Source organism: Vicugna pacos, chromosome 5 (genome assembly GCF_048564905.1).
Source record: "Vicugna pacos chromosome 5, VicPac4, whole genome shotgun sequence".
NCBI lineage: Eukaryota > Metazoa > Chordata > Mammalia > Artiodactyla > Camelidae > Vicugna > Vicugna pacos.
In genome coordinates this window covers 84683410-84707205 of record NC_132991.1, presented here as the reverse complement: position 1 = coordinate 84707205, position 23796 = coordinate 84683410, and the positions used below count along the sequence as shown (strand labels likewise).

The following is a 23796-nucleotide window of genomic DNA, read 5'->3' as shown; positions in this document are numbered from 1 at the left end:
CCAGCCTTGTTTTGTCCAATGAGAGAAAGGCTGTGAAGCACCCAAATCCCCAGGCACAGGGAAAATCTCTTGGAAGTGGAAGAGAAAAATGAAGTAAAATGAGTTACCTAAACATTCTCTCACAATGAAGTAGGAATCAGTACATGCTGACAAGCTCCCCGGGTCAAGTAAGTTAGAATAAAGGTAAGATGGGTGAGAAGCTGGTAGAGAAAGCAGGTGGAAATAAACAGGAAGTGCTTTACCAGCTGCTCAATTTCGCGTGGTGGATTCAGGTCTGACATCATGTGCGGCTGTCTAAGTCTTAACCACCAAGTTTTCAGTTACTCTGCTTTCCTGAGGCTGCTCTCTGGGTAATTTTTATCCAGCTGGTTCAGATGCATTGTCAAGGAAGTGAAAGTTTCTGTCCTCCGCTTTCTTAGTTTCCACGAGGCTGTCATTTGTCGCTTGTACAGTCTGTTCAAGTACAGTGCAAACATAAATTTGAACGTTTTAGAGACGGCCTCATAGCTTGTTGCCTTCAGTGTAGTGTCTTTGTTTTCTGTGTTTATATGCTTGATTATTCTCCACCAGTATTCATCTTCCAAATTCATCTTTTTGGTTCTGCGCTCTCTCCCCACAACTGTCGTTCTCTTTCTCACCTTTATTTCACTGCCAGTTTTTTTCCAGGAAATGACCTATAAGCCGAATGTCTATTTCCTCTCACTCACGTCTCAGCTCCACTGCAGCCTGCACCCACCTCACTGTTCAGCCAAAATGGCATTTAAAGGCCGAGTACTGTCCTCACCTACACCTTCTTCTCAGAACATTCTTGATGTTAACATTGTTTTTAAGAGATAAGTGCAAAAACCAGGTTGTGATCCAGAATAAGACTGTGCGAGAGACAATTTTCTAAAGCTACATCTCCCCCACCACCAAGACTCTCTGATTGTTCAATGAAACGCTCATCTTTGTACTGCTGTGAAGGGACTTTACGGATGTCAGTTAAGGTTACTTATCAGGTGGCCTTAAAATACAGAAATTAACCTGGATTATCCATGTGGAACCAATCTAATCCCATGAGGCTATCTTAATGGCCAACACTTTTCTCCAGCTAGAGTAGAAAGATGTAGAGAAGAGATGTTTAGGAGAGAGGAAGCAAAAGGAAAAGTCAGAGACAGTCAGAGTGTAAGAAGGATTCATCCCATCATTTCTGGCTTAGAAAAAGATCGTGAGCCAGAGAATGCAGGTGGCCTCCAGGAGCTGACAGTGACCTTGGCTGACAGACAGCGGGAAACTGGGACCTCAGTCCAACAACTACAAGTAATTAAATTCTGCCAACAACCTGACTTAGCCTGGCACCAGATTCTCTTCTAGAGTCTCCAGAAAGGGACACCACCCTGCTGACACTCGAATTTCAGCCTTGTGAGGTTCCAAGCCGAGAACTGGCTGAGCTGTGTTGTATCCAGATTTCCCACCCACAAAACCTATGAGAAAATAGTGGGTGTTGATTTAAGCCATAAAGGCGTGGAAATCTGTTACAGCAGCAATGGAAAACTGATACAGACTACCAGAACTTTTTCTCAAATTTCTGATATCTTAGCATTCAAATTCCTATTTCTTCTAAAACATGGTTAAGATTTGTCCTCTTAATTACATTCTAAACATAAACCCAGATGCTTATCTGTTGAAAATTGCAAACCTAGTTTCTCTGTCTGGACACCATGGGGTCCAGACTTTGAATATGTGTATAAGAATTTGTGTATCTTGTACGTACATCCATATGCATACATAGGTGTGTCTATACATAAATACATACCTAGGTAGACTTGATAAATACCAATCGTATTCAATAAAGAATAGTTTACACACATGGGAATCTTAGTCATATGTGCACATATATGTATTTTTCCTCATTGTTAGGCAGTAATATATTATTTCATGACAATCTTGTAAGCTATATACTAATTGCTTCATTGTATATGTAAGAAATAGGCAGACAGAGGTCAAGTAACTTGCTGAGGTTACCTAATAGATAGCTGAAGAGGATTCAAATATAGATCTGTCTGGGTCTAAGACTGCAATGTCCTTAGTTTTCATCTTGCTTACTTCACACACTGGATCTTTTTGGACATTCTTGGGTCCTACATCCATCTCTGCCCGGATGCCATGTGTCACTTTCCTTAAACTCCCCTCCTCAGTGCATCAGGACACCACACTGTCCTGGTAGTCTTCCCCCATATCTCTGTACCTTCTCAGTTTCCTAAATTGCCTTCTGTTTGTCATATGTAAAAGAACTTCAAGATTGTGTTCTCAGTTCTATGCTACTTTGTTCTCCAAAAATTCAGTTCACTTTTAGACTTTCAATTTTAACTCTTTCGATGACTTTCAGCTTCACATCTTGACTCCTTCCCGAGTTCCAGGCACTTGTAAAACAATGGTACTAAAAATGCCCATTTTTCTGTCTTCTTGATCTGACATCAACATGTCTAAATCAGCATGAGTAGAAAAAGAAGTCTTGTCTTCTTACTGCCCTGTGTCTTTCAGTCGTATCACCCATCCCCCTGATGGCCAAACGCAGAATCCCGCTGGCATTTTGGACCTCTCTTCTGGTTAGCAGCATGGGCTCTGAAGCTGGACTGCCTGGGTTTAAGTCCCAGCTGCGCTGCTTAACTTGTTTTGGGACCCTGGGCCAATTGTTTTAACTTCTCAGGACGCAACTGCCTTCCTCTGTAAAACTGAGTGGTGATGTTGATGATGATAATGATGATGATGATGATGATGATGATGATTATGGCCAGCTCACAGCATTGTTGCATGATTTAAATAAGCCACTATAAACATTTAGATCAGCAGCCAGCACCTGGTACTTGCTTGATAAATTTCAGCCGTCATTCATTTTCCATTTCATTGACTGATCTTCATCTGTGAAATCTATGGTTATGTTCCTGATGGCAGCTTTTCTGCCCTCCACTACTGTCTGTTAATATCTGCTTTAATACAGATTGCCTTTGGATCATATTCCCCAGAATCTAGCCTATGTATAACTACCAAATGAAGCTTCCAAAGGCACAATTTTAATTGCAGTTTGAAAAGTCTTCAGTTGCACAGTGGTTTCCCGTGGCTTTCAGGATACAGTGGAGAATCTTCATTATCTTATCATTCAAATCCTTGCATGAACTGGCCCCGGCTTCTATTTTCAATTGTTTCTACTTCTCCTCTCCTCCTCAATCCTTGACTGTAGACAGGCTGGACTTCCTACTTTTCTTAAATATTTTTTCTTGGCCTGCCTCTTAGTTTTCATGATAGCTCATAGTTATGCTTACTATGGATCAGGCAATGTGTTGAAATCGTTAAGAGTGTCATCTCATTTATCCTCGTAAAAACTTTATAATGTAGCTACTATGCTATCCCTATTTTACAGATGAGAAAACTGAGGCCTGGGGAGGGTGACTGATTTGCTGAAGGACATACAGTCAGGAATCGGTGGACCTAGGACTTGAACCTAAGCTGATTCCAGATCCCCTGGCCTTAACCGTTCTATCTTATGCCTTCTCTAAGCTGCACTTCCCTTTCCTCAAGCATCCTTTACCCCTCTCCTATCTATTTGACCCCCACCTAATATTCAAAGCCCCCTACTCTTAGGTTCTGTCTTTACTGTAAAGCTTTCCCAGTCTCCTTTAAACTTGAATGAACTCCACTGTCAGGTACAAGCTTCTCAAGGCCAGGACGGGTGTTACACATTTCTCATGAAGCCCAGCAATGCCTTGAGTATAGAACTTAATTAATTCTGATCAGTGATTGGTACTAGATTTCTTTACTAATGAACTTGACAGTGACTCCTTGTGGTTGAGCCAGCTAACCTCATATCTCTCTTTATTGCCCATCCCTGCCCATTGTCCTAGTTAGGTTCCTTGATTGCCAACACGGGCCTGAATTGAAACAGACAAGGAATTTATTGGAATGATGCAGCGTACCCCAGAATGTTAGAGAAAGAGACCTGGTCTAAAATCAAGGAAGAGGTCCCCAACAGGACCATCCATGGAACCCCAGACTCCATGCTACTGGATTGTCCCCTCCTTTGCAGCCACCGAAGGTTATGTCTATCTGATGTCCCTCCATGCTGCCTCCTTGAGCCAGTATTTAAGGCAGCTGCAGTCAACAGCTCAGCAAGGGGAGAAATGAGTCATCCCCACATTGCAGAAGTCGGGGCTTCAGGATAAAGAACTGTGACGCCTAAAGCGGAATAGAGAGAGGAGACACAAATATTCGAAGGAGAGGAAGTTGCTTGCGAGTTTCTCAAGACTGTTAAGTGTTTCGTTATAAAACGACATTCCTATCTTTTCAGTCCCTGAGTTGGGGACTTAAGGTGACTTGAATAAGAGGGTCCACAGATGGACTTCAGAGATCTGTGACCCCCCCCCGACCGTGCACACACATTTTCTGAGTCCTTACATTTTTCTGGTGCGTGAGTATAGTTTGTACTAGATTCTCAAATAGCCCCATGATCCAAGATCTAGCTATTAAAATATTAGCATAACCTTACCTTGGGAAATCAGGTGACCCAGAGGTGACCTCACCTAATATCATAGGAGGAAGAAAGTTAAATGTGAAACTTCTGCATGTGCTGTCGGGTACCTGCTCATCTGACAGATGCCAGAGGGTCGCTCAGAGGGTGCAGTCTGTTTAGAGTGAAAGCAGACGGTGAGATTGCCTAATGTCCAAGGACCATGGCTCTAAAGGGTTCCTGCTCTGTGGAGTCCTTGGATGTCTGCTTAAACCAATTACAGAGTAACAGTATAGTTTACCTCCTCAGCTGTTGTTTTTCTAGCATCTTGCTGTTTTTCTCAGAGTTTCTGGAAGAAGCTTCCTCAGTCTCCATACTTCAGCGAGGAATGAGCAGTGTCTTTTTCAGCTGTCTGGCACAAATTGCTGCCTGACAAAGTCAAGGTGCACACGTGGCTGGAATCTGGCGTCTGTGTGCGCTCCAAGTAACTTTGGTTATTATTGGGGAAATCAATGATATTCGGGATGGCCTATGTCAGGAGAAGGCAACCATAATAAAGAGGAAGACTTATTTCATATTAAATAGTAATAATGAGGCTTATTAAATAAGCAAACAGCATCTGTCTAGTGCCTTGTTGGAACTCGCTGGTTAAGTGAGAGCTTCCCTGAGGATCGGCACCTTCATTACAGAATCAGAACAGTGTTTGCAGAAGAGGCTTCTCAGGGTGAGATAAGGATGTCTTATTCCACTTTATGACCAAAAAAAAAAAAAAGAAGACAAAGGAAGAGGCATCCAAAGTATCAAGGACGCACAGTCTGAGTCCCCTTAGCCCTTGGACAAGGCATTCATGAAACCTCAAAAAAGGGGGGGATGGTTGTTTGGATTATTTGGGAAGCTCTGGGAAGCTGGAGTGGTCACCACGACGCTAAAGGCATCTCAGAAACAGAAGCACCAAACCCACAGCTCATGTGTTTATTCATTATTCTCCTCCTTTTGTCACTCTCCCCATTTCCATCTGTACCGAGTCCTCCTTTCCACTAGGACATGTGCGAAATAGCCTTGTTATTTTCCCTTCTCAAAGCTCAAAACTTCTAGACTACTGAGGACCTTTTGCACGGAAATTGCTCTCCTGGTTAAGTTTCTTGTTCGCGTCTACATTGCACATCATACTGTTCTCTGCACAGAGGTGGCCCCGACAAGTGGAGCTGTGGAACTGACTCCCTGACGTAAGAGCAGGTGGTTCGCATCCTACTCAGGACTCGCCTGCAAGGAGAGTTGGTAGGACCTTCTGTCTCGGTGGTCATGGAGATCAGTCCTCAATGGAAGGATTCCTTTAACCTTCTTGTTAACTGGCACGGTGCTTCCTTTAGCACCTACATCAGACTGATGGGTACCCCACTGAGTAGGTCCATCCTGCAGGTGAAGAAACAAACTCTTAAGGAGACTGAATGACTGTCTCACACAACAGTCATTTTTAGAACCAATCTTCCCAACGTTTAATCTAATCAGTCATTTCTGTGGCCTCCAAATATTTCTGTCGCACACGCCTAGTAGGAAAAAATTGACCTGTCTCGTATTCTACGTTTATTTATAAATTCTTACCAATAGCTAATATTTCAGAGCACAATATTCATATGAGACAGGGTTGATTGTTAAGCACAATAAATGTAAGCCCCTCATTTATTTCTTCTATTAAGCGATTATATATTAGAATCTTCTGGAAGCCAGGCATGGTTCTGATCACCGAAGGCACAGTGAATGAAGCAAAGAAAATCCCCCACTCCTGTGGCATAGATTCCAGTGGAGGAAGACAGATCATAAATAAGATAAATAAGTAAAACTCATAGCAGTGTCACATAAATGCCATGGGAAAGGTAAAACAGGAAGAAGCGTCAGGGTGGATTTGAGGGGAGCAGTGCACTTTGAAATAGCCCCATAGAAGGGGAGTACTGATGTACAGCTTAGGGAATTAACTATTTGACCATTTGTAGCTATTTGACATAGAGAAGGAAGGTGTCCATGTCAATGTGTTCTACTCAATCTTAGTAAAACACCGTCTCTTTATTTAGGTAACTAATGTAGATAGAATTCTAACACCTTCCCCTTGTGCCCAAGTGATCTTCTTGTGATTACAGTTCACCTTTGGGATCTAGCCCCAGTGATCAAGGTCAGACGGCTGTTGCAGTGACAGGCATGGCAGCCTACAGCAAATTAGCTCTTTGACTCAGTCTCGATTTGATTCCATGGGTGAGTTTACACCCTACGGTTTATTTAGCTGGGAGCAATTCTCTTAAACATCCAAAGTCATTTTGTGTTTTTGTCTGGCTTTCAGGCAGGTGATTAGGGAGAATACGTGCACAACAGCGTATCTAAACAGCTGCTGGTTACTCACTCACAGGAAGCGGTAACTTGTCGGTTTTCTTTTCCTTTCTGTTGAGTTATGTGAATACAGCATGAGCATTTCCCTTTTCACCAGAGAAGAAAAATTTGCCCGGCCTGGTGAAGCTTCAGAAGGAAGAGGCTTCACGAAATTGATATTTTTAAATATTTTGCCTCTCAAATAAGAGCGACACAATGAGCTTCCGAGGAAAGGTTTTTAAACGGGATCCCAGTGAATTTTGGAAGAAGAGACGAACAATGAGGAGAAAAAATCAAGAAGAAATCCACAGATTTAGCTCTGTAGGTATCTGAACATTGATGCATGCTTTCCCTCTTTTCTTCAATACTTAGAAAAAAAAAAGAGTAGCTCTGGAGTGATATTCTAACATGGGCTAAGGGCAAAGTCTTAGAACAGAATATTCAATTTGGCTCATAAATATCCTCTTTTACTTACATTGTTATTGTGTAATTACTTCTGTCATTATTTTAAAACATTGGAAGAGATTCTAAGCAGCTAAAACATTACTAAGCTATTTGGAATACTGGAATTACTTCCATCATTATTTTAAGACATGTTGATAGAAGATTTAACTAGTCAAAATATTACTAGACTGTTACTAGAATATTCTTTTTTTAAAAGAAAAACCTACAGTCACCTCAATTAAGACCCCGATTGATGACTTGTATAGAGTTGTGTTTTTTTAAAAAAATATTACTGCTCTATTTTTATCATGTACCACTCATGATTTGTTATAAAATTCTTAGAAAGAGCAACCCCAGATAGGAAAGGAAATGTAGATAAGTATTTAAGTAACTGAACCAAAGAAGAGAGTAAAAACTTGCCAGTTTTGAAGGTTAAAAAGATTTGATTTTGTTTGCTGTAAAAATGTTTCACCTTATTTTTATTTGCACACAAAAGGAGAGCTCTGGGAATGTGTGCTTATTACAGAATTCTAGATTGCGATCTATAAGAGCTACCAACAGCTGAGTGTCAGTGTGGATGGCTAGCGTGCGTCAGCGATCCACGTGCAATGTGGAAGGACCACTTCAGCTGATAAGTGGCTAGAGCAATAGGATTGGGAGCTCTTTTCACAGGAGTGTTCATTTTACTGGCTGGTTCAAGTTTTGCTTGCTTTTCTTCAAGGCAGGGGTTCTTAAGCTCAGCACTGCTGTCATCCTGGGCTGGAGACTTCTTTGTTATATGGAACTGTCCTATGCCTTGCACCGTGCTTAATGACATCCCAGGCCTTTACCCAGTAGGTGCTTGTGACAAACTCTCCCCACTGTGACAAGCAAAGATGTCTCCAAACATTGCCAGTGTCCCCATGGGCAGGGAGAGTGACCTCCCAGGTTGAGAACCACTGCTCTAGGGGTAAATAATCTTTTTGTTCATATATCTAATCTAGAAACAGGGCAGCTTAAAAATTATATATATATATATATATATATATATATATATGCATATATATATACACACACAAATATATATGATAATGTAATGATTTTTAATGAATAGTCACTGAATGACTATGAATTATTAAATTCATGAATACTCACTCAGCCCTAGATAGGCCAAAATCAGGTATGAGAATACTCCATCTCAAAAAATAGTGGTTCTCTTTGTACTTTATATATATATATATACTTTATATTTCTGAATGGTGGTCATGTAAAGGGAGTAGAATTTACCGGCAGTCTGGCTCATAGGATTGGTACTGTGTTGTTGTGTGTTCAGTTTCTACCTCAGTATCTCAGTGATGCTTGTCTCCCACTGGGAGATACGAGTAAATGAGCCCCTTGACCTCATCTCCAGGGATGGGCCCAGGCCCAGCGTTGCATATCAGGAATGTGCAGAGCTCTGAACCTAACTTCTCCGTCCCCACTGGCCCAAATGGATGCTCAGCTCTGTCTTCTCTACTGGCCCCGTCAAAGTCTCATCTGTTGTTTACCATCAGCTTGTTAAAGAGGATAAGTTTGAAAAACTTGTTTGGTTTGAGATTTTGTTCACCTTCAGACCTGTCCAAGAAACGTAATTTCCCTGCTGCCTTTCAGTGGAATTTAGAAGTTCTGAGGGTATGTCGCCGTTAAGAGTTGCTTCCTGAGTCCACACACACAAGGAGAAGAGTGCGTGTATCTTGCAGAGACCACACACATGGTTTGGCAAGAGGACAGTCCCTGGTGTTTCCCCATATAACGAAGCTAATCACTCTAGGAATTATCTTAATTGAATTTGAAGGTATTGCTACTGAGAACTGTAGGAAAAGCAGCCAGTAAGGATGGGGTGTTTTCCCACCACATTCAGTGGCTGTGTGTTCACATTTAATTAAGATCATTCATACAGTGATTAGCTTTCTTCTGTGGCGGGCACTGGGGACTCCCTGTCTCTGTTGCCTGCTTTCGGTCTTCCTAAGATAGGCCTATCTTCTTTCACAGGTTGTCTCGTCTGTTGAGTAGGGGATTGCTCAATCCATCCTCCAGTAGTGTCCTGAGATATGGCTTTCATTTCGGAAAAAAAAAAAAAAAAAAAGAGAGACTCCCAAGAAAGTGAAGCATGTAATTAGAGTGCTAAGGGGTCACATGTGACCCTGGGCAGGTTCCTTAATTCACTCTGAACCCCAGCTTCCCCTCCCTAAAATGTTTCTGACAATACCTGCCCTTAAGATTGTTTATTGGAACTCATTTTGATCACGTGCATTCTGAACATGATTTGGACACAAAAAAGTTATGTTGCAAGTGTTATGTAGTATTAATACAACCAAGTAAAAATATCTCCATTTCCAAGGGCAAGGGAAGGAGGTGTAAGTGTAGAGTGAAGTTGTCTTTTCAGTGACTGCATCAAGGAAGCCACTGGTCTACAGGTGACACCTTCCTCCAGGGAGCCTTTTACAGGGATAGAGCCCTCCATAGACAAAATTATAAGTCGCATCAAGCTGAGTGCTTGGGGGTCCCAGGTCGCTCTCTGTGTCGATGGAGTTTGCCTTGGAAACGCCATTTCCCACCCCACCCCCCACCGAAGCCCAGCTTCGCTGAGGCCCAGATCGGACTTTCCTCAGCACACTCATCTCAGCTTTTTAAAAACTAAACCAACATCTCTAGACTGGCTTCTGAGATGACTTGCTAGGTGACAAAGAAGAAGCAATTCAAGTGACAAAATGCCCCAACAAATGAAGACAAAGCCTGAAGTTAGGTCAGAGAATAAAACAATGATTTCTCCCGAATTTTTGGATATACACGTATATTATTGTGAAAGAGGAAATAATGAACATAGATGATGTTTTTAAAATGAGCATGTGGATTTTGAATTCAACAAACCATTTCTTGCTCTTAGACAAATTTAGAAATGGTTCAATTTCCTAGCACCTAGAATACTCAACCAGAAGTCCCTGATTTCCTGAATGGTACGCCACCCAAACTTTATACTCTCACGACCCAGACTGACAATTCTGTTGTTTCTGTTTTCTTCAAGTGCTGTTTGAAGCTGTGTATTTAACTTGGTTGGAATTTTTAACTGTTTTGGAAGTTTCCCTTATGAATTCGATTTTCAATCGTATTAGCTAAGAAATCCCTTTCCGTATTTTAGTACTTATCACAGATGGCATACAATGTGAGCAACTGCATTATAAGAAAAGTTGAAGGAAAATGAAACTTGTTAGATCATCAAGTGGAATTACTTCCCTTAATTTCTGAAGAGTGTGTGGTGTTCTGTAGTTGAAGGTTTTCTTTTTTAACTGTCTTTCTGTTTTTCTTTTTCTTTTTTTATCCAAATCATTCAGTATGATCTCTGGTGCAGAGGAAGGAAGTTAATAAAAAGATAATTTCCTTCCTAGGTCGTATGTCCTAATTTGGAAAGATTAAACACACTGTTAAGTCGAATTATGATATCAGTCATCTGTACAGTCAGAAAAAAAGTGACATTTGTTTAAGTAAATGTGAGTTGCTGTTTTTAAGCTGTTACTGGCTTGTGGATAATTAAGCCACAGGATTTCAAAGTGTTCGGAAAACTTTGGACACAAATGAAATTTCTCCTTTTCTTTAGTAATAGCCTATTAGCACTTGAATAGAAAATGGAAAATTATAGTTTTCTACAATTTTCTATAGACAGAGGATGTCATCTGAACAACTTTCACGTATCTCCTACACACATTTTGTAAAATGGTTTGTGCTATTGTCTTTCAAGTCCCTTTTTTATCTTTACTCTTCCACGTCAGTATGAACAGCCTCTCTCCCTGGTCATCTGTGCTTCCTTGCTCACTGTTACTCTGTTTCATACAAACATTCATAATTACCTATTCTGGCTGTTTTATAATGAACCATTAGCCAAAAGGAAGCACAGGGTGGGGTCCCCGGACCCAGGATGATGGTTCCAGGAAATGGCGAAATGACATTGAATCAGGGTTAACGTACAATGTAAAGCAAAGAAACGGGAGTAAACAGGGAGGGAGCTGGAGATCTGAATTCAATCCAGACCACAGAAATGGAGAAGCGTAAATTGAAACTGGATCTGAGGACTTTGCATGTGGCTGTAGCAGTAGGGAGCGGCTAACTCGGGTGTCACGTAGCTGCAGAGAAGATGCTGTCAAGATGGACTTGGTACCTGCACTTTAACCAAGAATAACCTTACTTTCCTTGGGGCTGAGTGCTGCGAGAGGGAGAAGCAGTAAGCCTGGAGAAAGGCCAGATGGAGGAGAACTGCCAGACCGGGCAGACCTCGCAAACTCCATGACGATGCTCTTGATAGCTGTCTGAGTGGAGGTGGACCGTTCGTCAGAGAGGGGGAGTGGCAGGGTGGACAGGAAGTAACACCGTGATCCCCAAAACTCTTTTTATTTCCCGGATGGTCACAGTGGTACAAAACTTTGTTCACTTGGAGATTCCCTCAATTAGTGGCAATTTCCACTGTGGTTTTTGACTCACACATTACCTAGCATTCTCAGCTGGAAAAACTCAGTCTTCCACCTGTCTTTCTGTTTCTTGTGTGTCTCCTTTACACTTCTTACAAAACACTTCATTTCTGACACTTCTGGTCACCAAAGGTGTGGAGGTTTTTCCCTACATCAAGAAATTCTTTGTGACACCAGCGAGGTGTCCTAAATTTTAACTCAGTTCTAACACTGTCTACCTGGAGATCACATCAGATATCACAGTTTTAAGGACTCAGTCCTGCAGGGCTGCCTCCGCCCCAACTTCAGAAGTCAGTCTCAAGTCCAGGTAATCACTTGTGCTTCTGATTAATCGGCTATAGATTGAAGGTTCCAACAACCCCCTCCTTGGGCTTCATACACCAGTTGCACATCAGATAATTATCTGTACTTTTGATACACTAGCTGTAAATCACAGGTTCCCATGCCCTCCTTCTTGGCTTTGACTAATTGGCTAGAGCAGCTCACAAAACTCAGAAGCATTTTACTTACTACACCACTGGTCTATTACAAAAGGCTAATAATAACTCAGGAGCAGCCAAATGGAAGAGAGGCACATGGCAAAGTATGGAGAAGGGGCAGCAGTCTCCCTCAGATCTCCATGTGTTCACCGACCCAGGAGCTCTCCAAACCCCATCCTTTTGGGTTTTAACAAAGGCTTCTTTACACAAGTATAATTGATTAAATCACTGGCCATTAGAGGCAGATTTAACTTCAAATCCCTTTTCATCTCCCTAGAGGACAGGGAGGTGGGGTGGAAAGATCCAAACCTCTAGTCACATGGTTGGTTCTGGAAACCAGCCCCATCCTTTGGTGCCATCCAAAAATCATCTCATTAACTTTACAAAAGACACCTTCATCCCTCCCTTCACTTAGGAAATTTACGTTTTTAGGAGCTCTGTGCCAAAAACGGGGATGAAGACCAAGTTTGTCTTTCATATTATAAATTACAATATCACACATTCATTATATGGTTCCTCAGTATACTTTCATTTCCTTTTCTTCATCCTCCTTACCGTCTTATAAATTTTTTTTTGTCCTCTGTTCCTACCACTTCCTTCCTTGACGTGCTCAGTGACCTCACGCCACTCCTAGCAATCTAACGCCCTTCATTGCGGAAACTCACAAAGCTCACAGGACCCAAACTACAGCTCTGTTTTAGAATCTTCCTATGAGCGGGGAGGCTTTTCTGTTTTTTATTGCTGCAAAGCTAAGACTTTTGCTGGTAAACTAGAATGGAGTGGACCAAAGGCATCACGCCGAGCTGGGTTGAAACACCTGTTTTTCCATCAATTTGCAGAGCACGTCCTCAGAATCCAAGTTTCAGCATTTGTGAAATAAAACAGTGATGATCTCTTCTAGTCTTGGTATGAATATTCAGTGAGGGAAGGTGTTCAATACTTATTACAGTCCTTACCATTTGATCATGGTAATGGTAGTAGGAAAAATAAAACTGTCATTAGCATATATGGGTCAATGATAAAAAATGGTTGTGTCTATAGTTACTATTAGTATTAAATTGCTTGGTGTGACTGCTATTCCTACAAGTAAAAAAATATATGAATTGGTTTTACTATAACAAACATAGCAAATGTTTTCTCTTAAGATGGAAATAAGAGTGAAGGAAGGTGATAAGGGGCTAGCAATTGTTTAGAGACACCTGATCGTCTCTAATACAACTTCCAGTGCAACCTAGCACCTCTCACAGAGAGAAAGTCATAGTTTGTGATGTCAGCACTGAGAGAAAATGTGGGCATAAACTTATTTTTTGGCCTCCGTTGCTCTGGTGATGTAAGCGAGGGATGATTTGAAGGGATTATGCTTACTGGAAAGTTAGAGATGAAGCTGCACTGAGCTTATCACCTTGGACAGCCAAGAAGGTACTGGTCCCCTCTTCTCAGGGTGCATGATGTCTGATGTGTTTTTAATAGAGTAAGATGACATTAGTATCTTAGTATTCATTAGTATCATATATTCATGAGTAATAACATGAACTTACAAAACCTACATTCTGCACTTGAAGGCATCCTTGGCTCCATGCTAAGTGCTCCTTTAAGGTGATTCAAATCCAAAAAAAGATAAGTTGAGGGACTAATCATCCATTATTATAGGTGCTTCTCCTTGTATTACATTAGATTTTTTTACTTGCCAGTGGAGGAAACCTACTCTGGTAAGCAAGCATAGTCCAGAGAAGAGCAGAAAGAAGAATGGAGAGACAGGCTAGAAAAAACAGGAGTGGACTCAGCACAGCCTGGGGCCGTGGGAAACAGGCGTGGTCTTGACGTTTGGAGCTAATGGACTGTCGTGTGGGAGTTTGGCATCTCTCTTTCAAGAGTCAGGGTTCTGGGGAGAAGTGTTGAATGGACTGGGGCCACGTGCCCATGACCACAGAAAAACAGGACCCTTTTCATTATCAGACCCACCAAGACTGCTCTTGATGAGGAAAGAGAGAGAAGTCCTCAGAAGGAAATTCAAATGCTAGTACTAAAGGAAAGTAGGATGGATGTTGCTTAGGCCAAAAAAACAACAAATGTCTACGATGCATATTCAATTTCAAATGGCCAGAGGTTAAGAAAGGAAATAAAAGAATGAGCTGACTATCATTAGGGGAAGATTTATTGAAAATATGTAATTCATGTTGTTGACAGAACTATTTACCTTCATGTATATGTGATATGTTTGTGTTTGTACACACACACACACACACACACCCACCCACCCACATTTGACCTGTTAGTTGGCTAGTGTGACTGTTAAAGTACTAAAATAGTATCAGAGTTTAAGCTGGTGGCTACTTTTATCACAGGCTTCATATAAATTAATCTAAAATTCCCAGCAGTTGGCTCGAAGGCATTCATTTCCCTGGTGTCAGGGAGACTTGTAATTGGGTTGTGATGTATTTTTAACGATATTTATTACCTTCCAAGTGTTTCTAGAAAACTAAATGAGACATGTAATTTAATTTGATTTCAATCTTCTTGGACATTTTCTACTTCTTTACAAGTACCAGCGTTAGGCAAGGAAGCAACTTTTTTTTTTTATTTGCTACACAGAAATGAGTGAATTTTGACATGCTCCTAAGAGATTTATGTGATCAAATTGCCTTTGAAAAAGAAAACAAGATTGAAAAGATTTTAAATTCAATTTGAAAGTATTTATTTATATCAGCTATAAAGCTCTTTGGGTCCTTGATTTTCCCAATGAAATTAAGGGTTAGTAAACTAGAATATCCTGATTTTTCTAACCATAATGTTTGTGTTGAATATGATGACGAATCATCCTTTATATTTGCAAAGAACTTGATAATTTACCAAGTTTGACCTGCTTTATTTCACTGAAATGGACTAAGACATTGAAAGAGTTACTATTGGCTGATTTCTTCCAAGCTCTATGTCCGTTTTTGTTACCAAGGGAACCGTTTCCAAATTCAGCTTAATCTGAGCTTGCCCAGCTGTGCAGTCCTTAACTTTGATTTAGCTGGTGTTTTTCCATTCTCATGAAAATGTGTGGTTAAAGACGGAGAGAGGGTTACAGGGTTACCATAAGATGGCTTATTCCTTCCTTAATCATTTCCTTGTTGGTGAGAAAAGCTAGTCTTGTTTTCTGAAGCTCAGACATTTGAGCGGTTGTCCAGTGGAACTCCCTTTGATGAAAGGCTGCATTAAACCTGTCATACGACCACAGGCTGACAGCTGTGGCCGTGGAGCCAGCTGTCCCGGCTCTCGGCAATTTTCTTGTTTGTTTTAAACACAAATAGTGTGGAAGTTGGTCCCATTCCAGTTGCACTAAGGCCAAAGGGTCCTGGATGAAGTTAAGGTCTAAAGAATCCATGGGTCATTTAGACCATTTATTTCCCTTAAGGAATATAAACAGTTATCTTGATAGCAGTGAAATTAATTAGCAGCTGTGTTGTTTCTAGTTTATTCTGGAGACCTTGAGATTGGTGTCTTCTGTTTTCAGGGTCTGTCTAAAGACCCCATAGATCCTCACTGTTAGCGATTTGTTTGTCGATATGTCAGGATGTGAAGCGAATGTTTAAATAATTGCCGTGGCATGCCCTTCTAGAGCCTTCTGTATTGGTCCCGAAGTAAACACCTATTTTTATTTGTCTTTCTGGGTCACTAACCGGAATGCATAATTTTGTAAACTGCCAGAGATACTCAGATATAGAGTTACTTCTGTTACAAATGCTCAGATTGGAATAAAGATTCAGATATCTGAAAGTGGCAGGGGCGACTGAGGACATCTCACCCGCCATTCCAGGAGGCACTGCATGTAACAGAAAAAATACAAAACATCCAAAAGGTAGGGGGAAAGGCTCTTTGCATAATAATGTTTCTTGAAAAGATCAGATTTCTCTGAAAAGGAGAACCAAGAGCAACTAGTTCAGATCGATGAACTAGAGTAACCCTAATGCTGAGTAACCAAGTCTTGACTCCCTAATTACACTGATATGTACAGCACAAATTCGTGGCCCCAAAGATGAGGGGTTGACTGTAGAGATTGTTCGCCATTTCTTGTCCCATCAAACCCTTTTCCTGACTAGTCCTCAGCAGTCCTATTAACTCCCCGTTGCCAACAGACTCGACTTGCGTGTTAGAGCTACCGAAAGACATTCGAATCTACAACTGTGATTGTCGCCTAGATATTTATCGTGGCAAAGCTAATGAGTTTAATACTAAACTAACCCTCAAATTAATCCTCTTCTTTTGATTGGAAGGTATAAATATAGGAAAATATTTTCTAGGCTGGTTTCTCAAGGAAAATAAGAGACCGAATTTCAAAGTCACTTGCATTTGCTGATAGACATAATGAAGTAGTTTGCCTGCCTTCTTGCTATGAGGCAGAGAGCAGCCTGACTTGATTCAGGAGATGCACGGAGGAGATGCTGCCTCTTGGTTAATTTCAGTGCTTTCCCTTGTATTATTACCTCATTTGCCTCCAGTAGAATCACTAGTTATCAAAGTTTGTTTGTTTTTTTTTTTTAAGGAAATTTAGATAATGTAAAAGCATGTAGGACAGTTTCTGGCACATGAAGAATTTAGTATCTGGTCGGTTTGACTGGTCGGTTGGCTTGACTTGGCATTGGGATATACTTTTGGGTAAACGTGTGGTATTTTTCAGTCATTTTCAAGTAAAGAGAAATCTTTATTTGTCTGGTTTTGGGTGGTTCGCCAAACACCCTCACATACTTCTCTCTGAAACTTAAAACGACACTGCTGTGAGAAGGAAGTTGCTCTTTGACTCATTTGAGTCAATCTCACTAAGTCTCAACTTGAATGATTCGCCAGGTTAACTTGCAGGTAGGTGAAAAACCCTGGACTTCCAACTAGAGATTTTGACTTCTAATCCTTTGCAAATGTGGCCAATGCACAAAGGTGCTTAAGTAACTACCAGATGTTTACGGTTCCCTGCAGAGCTCAAAATACCTTCGTTAATAAATTGCTAATAGTTCTTCCCTTTTTTGCTGACATTAGCATCTAGAGCCAACAAATACATAATCTATAATTATTTACCCTAGTCTCTTTTCTCCAGTGTTTTATTTATCTTTTTTAACTGCTTGAAAGTGTTAGTGGTTGAACTTTCATGTGCTTTTCTAGGTTCCCTCTTTGGAGGATTTTCAAAGGATAAACAGTTTTAAAATCAAACAACCCAGTGTTTCCATGGAGGCATGAGAGTTTTGAAAGACCGAGTGCATTTTTTACCATGATGGGAGAAATATATGTTCATTGGAAACGATTTGGAAAATGCAAAATAGCAAAATCCTAAGTATCGTAGTGCTATCTAAATACAATTGAAAATATGTGGAGATATATTTCTAATGTTTTCTTTAAATTTTTAAAACCTTGTGCAGTTATTCCACGCACAATATGTATTCCCACTTTTACTTAACAATAACACATAAGCAATTTTGCTTGTTATTACGAACTTAAAACTCAGTTTTAAAGAGCATATATTGTTTCTTATGATGAATGTGTCATAATTGCCTAATCATTCCTTGTCTTTAATAATTCATTGTTTCCCGTTTTTAGCTATCCTTGTCCTTCAAACCTCACTACCCCTCAGAGATCTAGGTATTCTGGACTCAAACTCTACTGTCATAATATGTGTGAATCTGGAACCATTGCAGGATGAATTTGACCTCCTGCCCTCCCTCCTTTCATTGTCTCTCCTTTTGTAGACAGGAAATGCTTGCCGTCTTGATCATGGACCCCAACCTCCTCACATTTTCCCACAAAAGCCAAGCTCATGCAAAATGTTAGGCGTTAACTAACTTTACTGAATATTTGAAGAGTTCGAAGGAGGAATCATGGCATGTCCTATGCAATTATTCATTGATTTTATCCCAACTCCTATCCTGTTTTCAGTGTCCTTCCCAAAGCTCATTAAGGCATGAAGCCTTTCTCCATTGCACACAATTTTTGGAAAATATAAATCACTTTTTGTGAGCAACAGCTCTAGTGTCTTCACTTTTTAGATACAGCGCCCACCAGCCCAACTGCTTACTTATCTCTCTTGGATTAAGGTGAATATATTTTCTTCATCTTGTTACAAAGATAATGTTGCAAAGATATCCTTGTATAAATCTTGGATAATCTGTGTGATTGTTACTTTAAAACAGAGTCCCAGAAAAGGAATTCCTGGATGAAAGGATATAAACTTATTTACTCAACAAATATCTATACAGCTCTTTGTACATATTAAATTTATAATACAGGTGCTTTAAATCCATGACTAGTAAAAATCTAAAACTCACAGCCTTTATCTGTTAACACTTATGTAATGAGTATTATGGGTATAGTGTTCTAAGAGCATAACAAATATTATCTCATTTAATCCTATGACATAGCTCTTACTAAGATGTCCATTTTACAGATTGGAAAACTAAGGCACAGAGATTCTAACTAACATGCCCAAAGTTGCATAACCCAAAAGTAGCAATGCCAGGACTAGAAGCCCAGGAATTCTGGTTCTAGAGTACATGTTACACTGTCTGTTCCATCTCAACATAGAAAACCTATAATCACACTCTTGCTTTATTTTGGACTTCCCTGAAACAAAGCTGGATAGTCTAGGTTATTTTTCAGTTAGATTCTGAAGAGACATCTAGGTTGATCATTTAGTCATTTGATTTTTTTCAGTGTACATGCTCCTCATGCTTAGATCTTTAGTGTCATCTCTTCACCCATTTGATTTTGAGTTATAACAATAAAAACTAATACAGATCTTTGTATGGAATACTGTGTTCTTGAAATTAGAATCTTTAGCTAAGATGTGGACATTCTGCTCGCTTCAGACCCAGTAAATGGTTCCTGGCAGCCCTGGCTGTTACCAAGATGGCAGTTTCACCAACTCCAGGGTTTAGACTTGGAAGAAAGCATTTGTTTTTGTGACTGGAGTCCATTCTTCTGTTGTGAAGTCAAATTGAAAGAGCTGTGGATTTGGGGAAGTAGATCAAACAAATCTCTTAATACTGTATAAGAAGAATAGCCCTGTTACCCCTGTGGTGCAACACCAGCCCTGCCGCATAATAACAGAGGCTGGTGGGTGCCTTTTCCCATGCCTGGAGTGATTTTAGAACAGCTAATGAAATTCATTACTCATCTAAGAGAAAAAGAGTAAGAGTAAAAAGCACTGTAAAAATCCAGGCCAATCCAGGGTAATCTTGGCACATGCCTTATCCCAGTTGGGGCATTTCCAAAAGAAAGAGGCACATTAAATTCAGGAGGGACAATCCAACCGTTGTAAAGCTGTAAATCAATGCTGCTCAGTTCCCAGTTTTACCCGACGTCTCTAGAAGGAGCAGGAGTGAGAAATTAACCAATCCCATCGTCATTGTGGACATCTGTCTCTTTAACCAAAACGCGGAGCAGACAGTTCTGTTGCTCCAGAGAGAGCTACCGGTTGCCTAGCCTGGATTCTCACCATCACCGATGCAGAAGACCTTCTTGGCAAGCGTCGCCAAATCCCAGGCTCTAGGTGCTAGGGAAGATCTTGTTATTTTTATTTACAAAGCTCATATTCACAAAATTATGAAATATTGACTATCTTGAATGTTGGGCATCGATTAACAAATTCCCTGGAGAGACAGAACTTTACTAATGTGTCTTCCAGAGATCAAACCTTAAGAAATTATATGAAGCAGATCTGCTAGGTTTTGCAGCCCCATGTCAAAATAACCTCAGTGCCACATTTTTAAACAGGAGAGGCTTGATAAATGTCTTTCATTAATCGGTGGGAACGTCATAGCCCGAAATGAGAAAAGGAAAACATGGCTTTCAACAGGTGCTTACAAGCCATGGCAATTATTACATATGTCAAGGAGAGCTTAGGATTTACTTTTCCAATGGTTTTGTTAGTAACCCGTGACTTGTGAGCTCTGATTTTCCTATTGTGCTAATATAGGTGGGATTCATTTTAGGTGGAGTTTGGCTCTAGTACAAAGTCGTCTTTGAGGATCTCCTTGACTTGGGCTTGTTTATTCACACTCAAGTTTTGATTAACGGGAGAGCAATTTTAAATGATAGTGAGAACAAGATTGCAGAAGGCCTTTGAAAACATCCCTATGTCATCTGCCTTAAAAACCAATGAATTGCAAGTAAGCCACATTCTCACACTCCTCTTCATGTTGGTGCGAAGAAGGGGCAGAAAAGGGAAAGTGTCAGAAGTAACATCAGGGGCTGTTGGCATCATACACTTGAGCTGAGGAAACAGTGAGGGAAGAGGGTGTGACTAACCGACTCCATGGCAGAGATGAGAGCTTCCTGATGGTTTTACAAGACATTGTGTTTTATTCGCTCCGTTCCATACACAAACACAATATTAGGGACAAGAAAGGAGGTTCCAGAATAAGCCAAATGTAAGGCTTATCAGGACCGCTGGTAACACAAGTGTGTGACATTGCAGGGTAAGAGGTGACAGGCTGCTGAAGTCTGCTGCTGAGCTGGGGTGGAATTGCCACTACTCAGAGACATTCAAAGCCAACTAAACATAAAAGGAAAAAAGTGTTTGCGCCAAGTCAAACATCTGGAGCGTGCATTTGCTTCTTGAGCTATCAATCTGTGCTCCTTGAAATTAATCTTTGCCTGGGAAAACAGGGAATTGGAACTTTAAAAAGTTTATAATAGAAAATCATATCAAAAGGCAGGGAAGAGATGCAAGAAGGACTTCAAAAAGATCGTGCATCATCGCATAGTGTCTCTGGCTTCTACTTCAACATATTGAACATTTCAAAGCTTTCCCTAGACAGATTATCTTGGACAACTAAATTTTTTCTTTTCTCCAAATATTGCATGAAGTCCTATATATTTATTTGTTAAATCTAGCAAATTTACTTGAAGGGCCCTTCCAGAGAGAATATTCACCTTTCATCATCCTCAATTTAATGAACATTTGTAAAATGGGTTGGTTTTTGTTTTGTTTTAATGCAGAAAGTACATGGAAACCCTTATGGTTGGTCCACTGTGTTACATTTTGGGTTTTTTGTTTTTTGGAAAAGACATTTACTGCCCCTTTGAAGAGCCCATTAGCAATTATTAAAATGTTAGTGATAGTTCCTTGGAGTTATACCAGCAGAGAGATCTTCCAAAGAAGGCTTTATAAATGGAAGCTAAATCTGTGTGCTTTTCAGAGTGGAGAGCGGCAGGGTTGGTGCGAAGGTATCTGTTGATGTCATTGACACAAGCAAGAAAAAAAAATGTACTTCCATTTCTGAGATCCCTTTAGCCTCCAAATTTCATGATGACCACTCCAGCTTCCAAGAGCCCCCCCCAATAACTAAATAATCCAAACAACCATCCTCCCTTGCTTTTTTTTTTTTTTTAAGGTTTCGTGAATGCTTTGTCCAGGGGCCAAGGGAACTCAGACTGCGTCCTCGGTTTTCTGTTTTGTAATGTTTTAGTCTTTATGCTGGACCCCGTCTTTCTCGCTCTGAGTTCTGTATGTGTGGAGTAGACACATCAACCTAGAATGAGACCGCCAGCCTTCCCCCATTGACCTTCACCTTTTGGGCAGCTTCTTTGAGGGAAGTGCCTTTGCCTTTGGCTTTGAGATCTTAATGTGATGAGATTATCTGGTTCTTTTTTTTTCAGACTCTTCTCCATCTTCACCACCCTGTGTCCATAATAGTTGTGTTGTTCAGTTCTGTTAATTAGCCAGCTTATCTCTGTAGCAGGAGAGAGGCTCAGAGCCAAGCAGTTAATCCTGACACAGGATCCATGTTTCAGTGACAACTCAGACAGTCTGTGATACTTTGATTGCTAGCGGGAAGCCAACATTTTGAAATAGAACCAAGTAGACCTCACAAAGAAGTATCTAATTCACCAAAAATGATGATCATCATCCTAATACTAGAGCACGTAAGCAGAAGGCCTTTTCTCACATTGACGAAGATCAAGTTTACCAAACATCTGCTCTACGGATGTGACGGGGCTGAGGACCATGTGCACTGGGGGCTCGGTGCCGACAGCTTGAATTACTGAGTGAGCTGTAGGGTGCTTCAGTATCTTCTCATGTTATTTCAGATCTGGAAATAATAGCTATGTGGCCTTGCCCCAGATGCCTGGAGTCACCGTGACTCCCTTGGAAGGCCTGCACGATGTCGAAGCCTTGATAATTCTAAGAAATGAAATCCAACCAGACATAGAGAAGAAGCAAAAGTCTATGTGTCCGTGGTTTTAATATGATATTTTATTTTTCTACAGCAAGAAAAGCCCAGGCTGATCGAGCCTTTGGATTATGAAACTGTCATTGAAGAACTTGAAAAGACCTATCAGAATCATGCCCTCCGAGACCTCCTGTTCTTCCCCAGTGACGACTTCTCAGTAAGTGTTGTCTTCTCAAGCCATCTGAGTTCAGGGGGGCCCCACAGGATGATCTTCCTGAATTGGGTTGCTGTCTTTGGGGAGCTCAGCCCTCTGCCTGTGGTCACCTACATCACTATCCACATCCAGCAATAGAAAGTGCCCAAGGGTCTTCTAGAGGTGGAAGATTGGCAGCTAAGTGACACAGTGGCCACTGGGGATGGGACGGCCATGGGATGCTGCCTGGTCCCATGTGGTACTTGTGTCCCTGTCAATATCTTTACCTGGCCTCACAGAGCACTTCCTCCCTCAGGCCATTTCTAACTGAAAGCTTCTAAGCAACTGAAACCAACCGATGGCAGAGGTGGGAAACTCTTGGCACCAAAGGTGCAATTCTCAGAAATCACCCTTAATCTTGTCCTTTAATACAGCCATGTTGAGCCTTGTGGGCAAAGAAAGGCAGGCAAACACATCTTCGTGGGAGGGCTTGTGACCTGAGATATACCCACTTTAGGTCGAGGCTCACTGGCACACAGATGCTCCTGAGGGTAGTCAAGGGAATGAGTAAAAAGGAATTCGTTTTGGAGACAAACTCAGTAAAGTCATGGATGGTGAGCGCCGTGTGTCCCAAACATTCCATCTGTGGTCATATGAAACGTGTTCAAATTGTTAGTGAATATCTACATAAACAGAGATCTCAGTGGGCAGCTGGTAATCTTTCCTTTTTTGTTTTCTTTTCTAAAAGAATGGTAGTCTCAGACATCACAAACATGAGCATCTTAAAGCAGGTGAAAAGGCAGCTCCAAGGTAGCCACTGGAACATGAAATAACCGTTGTCTGTGGAAACCTCTGTTGAGCTGCTGGGGCCTCAGGACTTTCAGTTCCTGAAACAGCCTCAAACTTCCATTCCCTCTCTTATTTGGGGGCACATCTGGCTTCTGGCTTCTAAAGGTTCATTTGTTTCACCTTTCTCCCTGGATTAATAAAAAAGAAGGTATATGGAAGTCAACAATTTTTCTGTTCCAAGTACAAAGAATGATGGAAGGAAGGAGACAGATTTGTAAGTAGGAGAAAAGAAACTCTTCCAATCTGCTTCTCAGATTTTTAAGTGGCTCTCACTTTAGCATTTGACACACTCTAAGAGAGAAGTATCTCAGGCAGAAACCTCATTTCCTTGGTTGGACCAAGCCACTGGGGTTGAACTGCAAGCACA

At 41.0% G+C, this 23796-nt stretch overlaps 1 protein-coding gene across 2 annotated transcripts in view; it reads left to right on the top strand.

The window, feature by feature from the left end:
• The window catches only part of DOCK10 (dedicator of cytokinesis 10), a 242080-nt gene that overhangs the window by 79821 nt on the left and 138463 nt on the right, over window positions 1–23796 (top strand). For both annotated transcript variants that reach the window (XM_072961744.1, XM_006207934.4), the window contains exon 2: window positions 22485–22604. In XM_072961744.1, coding sequence (XP_072817845.1) covers window positions 22485–22604 — 120 coding nt within the window. The remainder of the gene's footprint in view (window positions 1–22484; window positions 22605–23796) is intronic.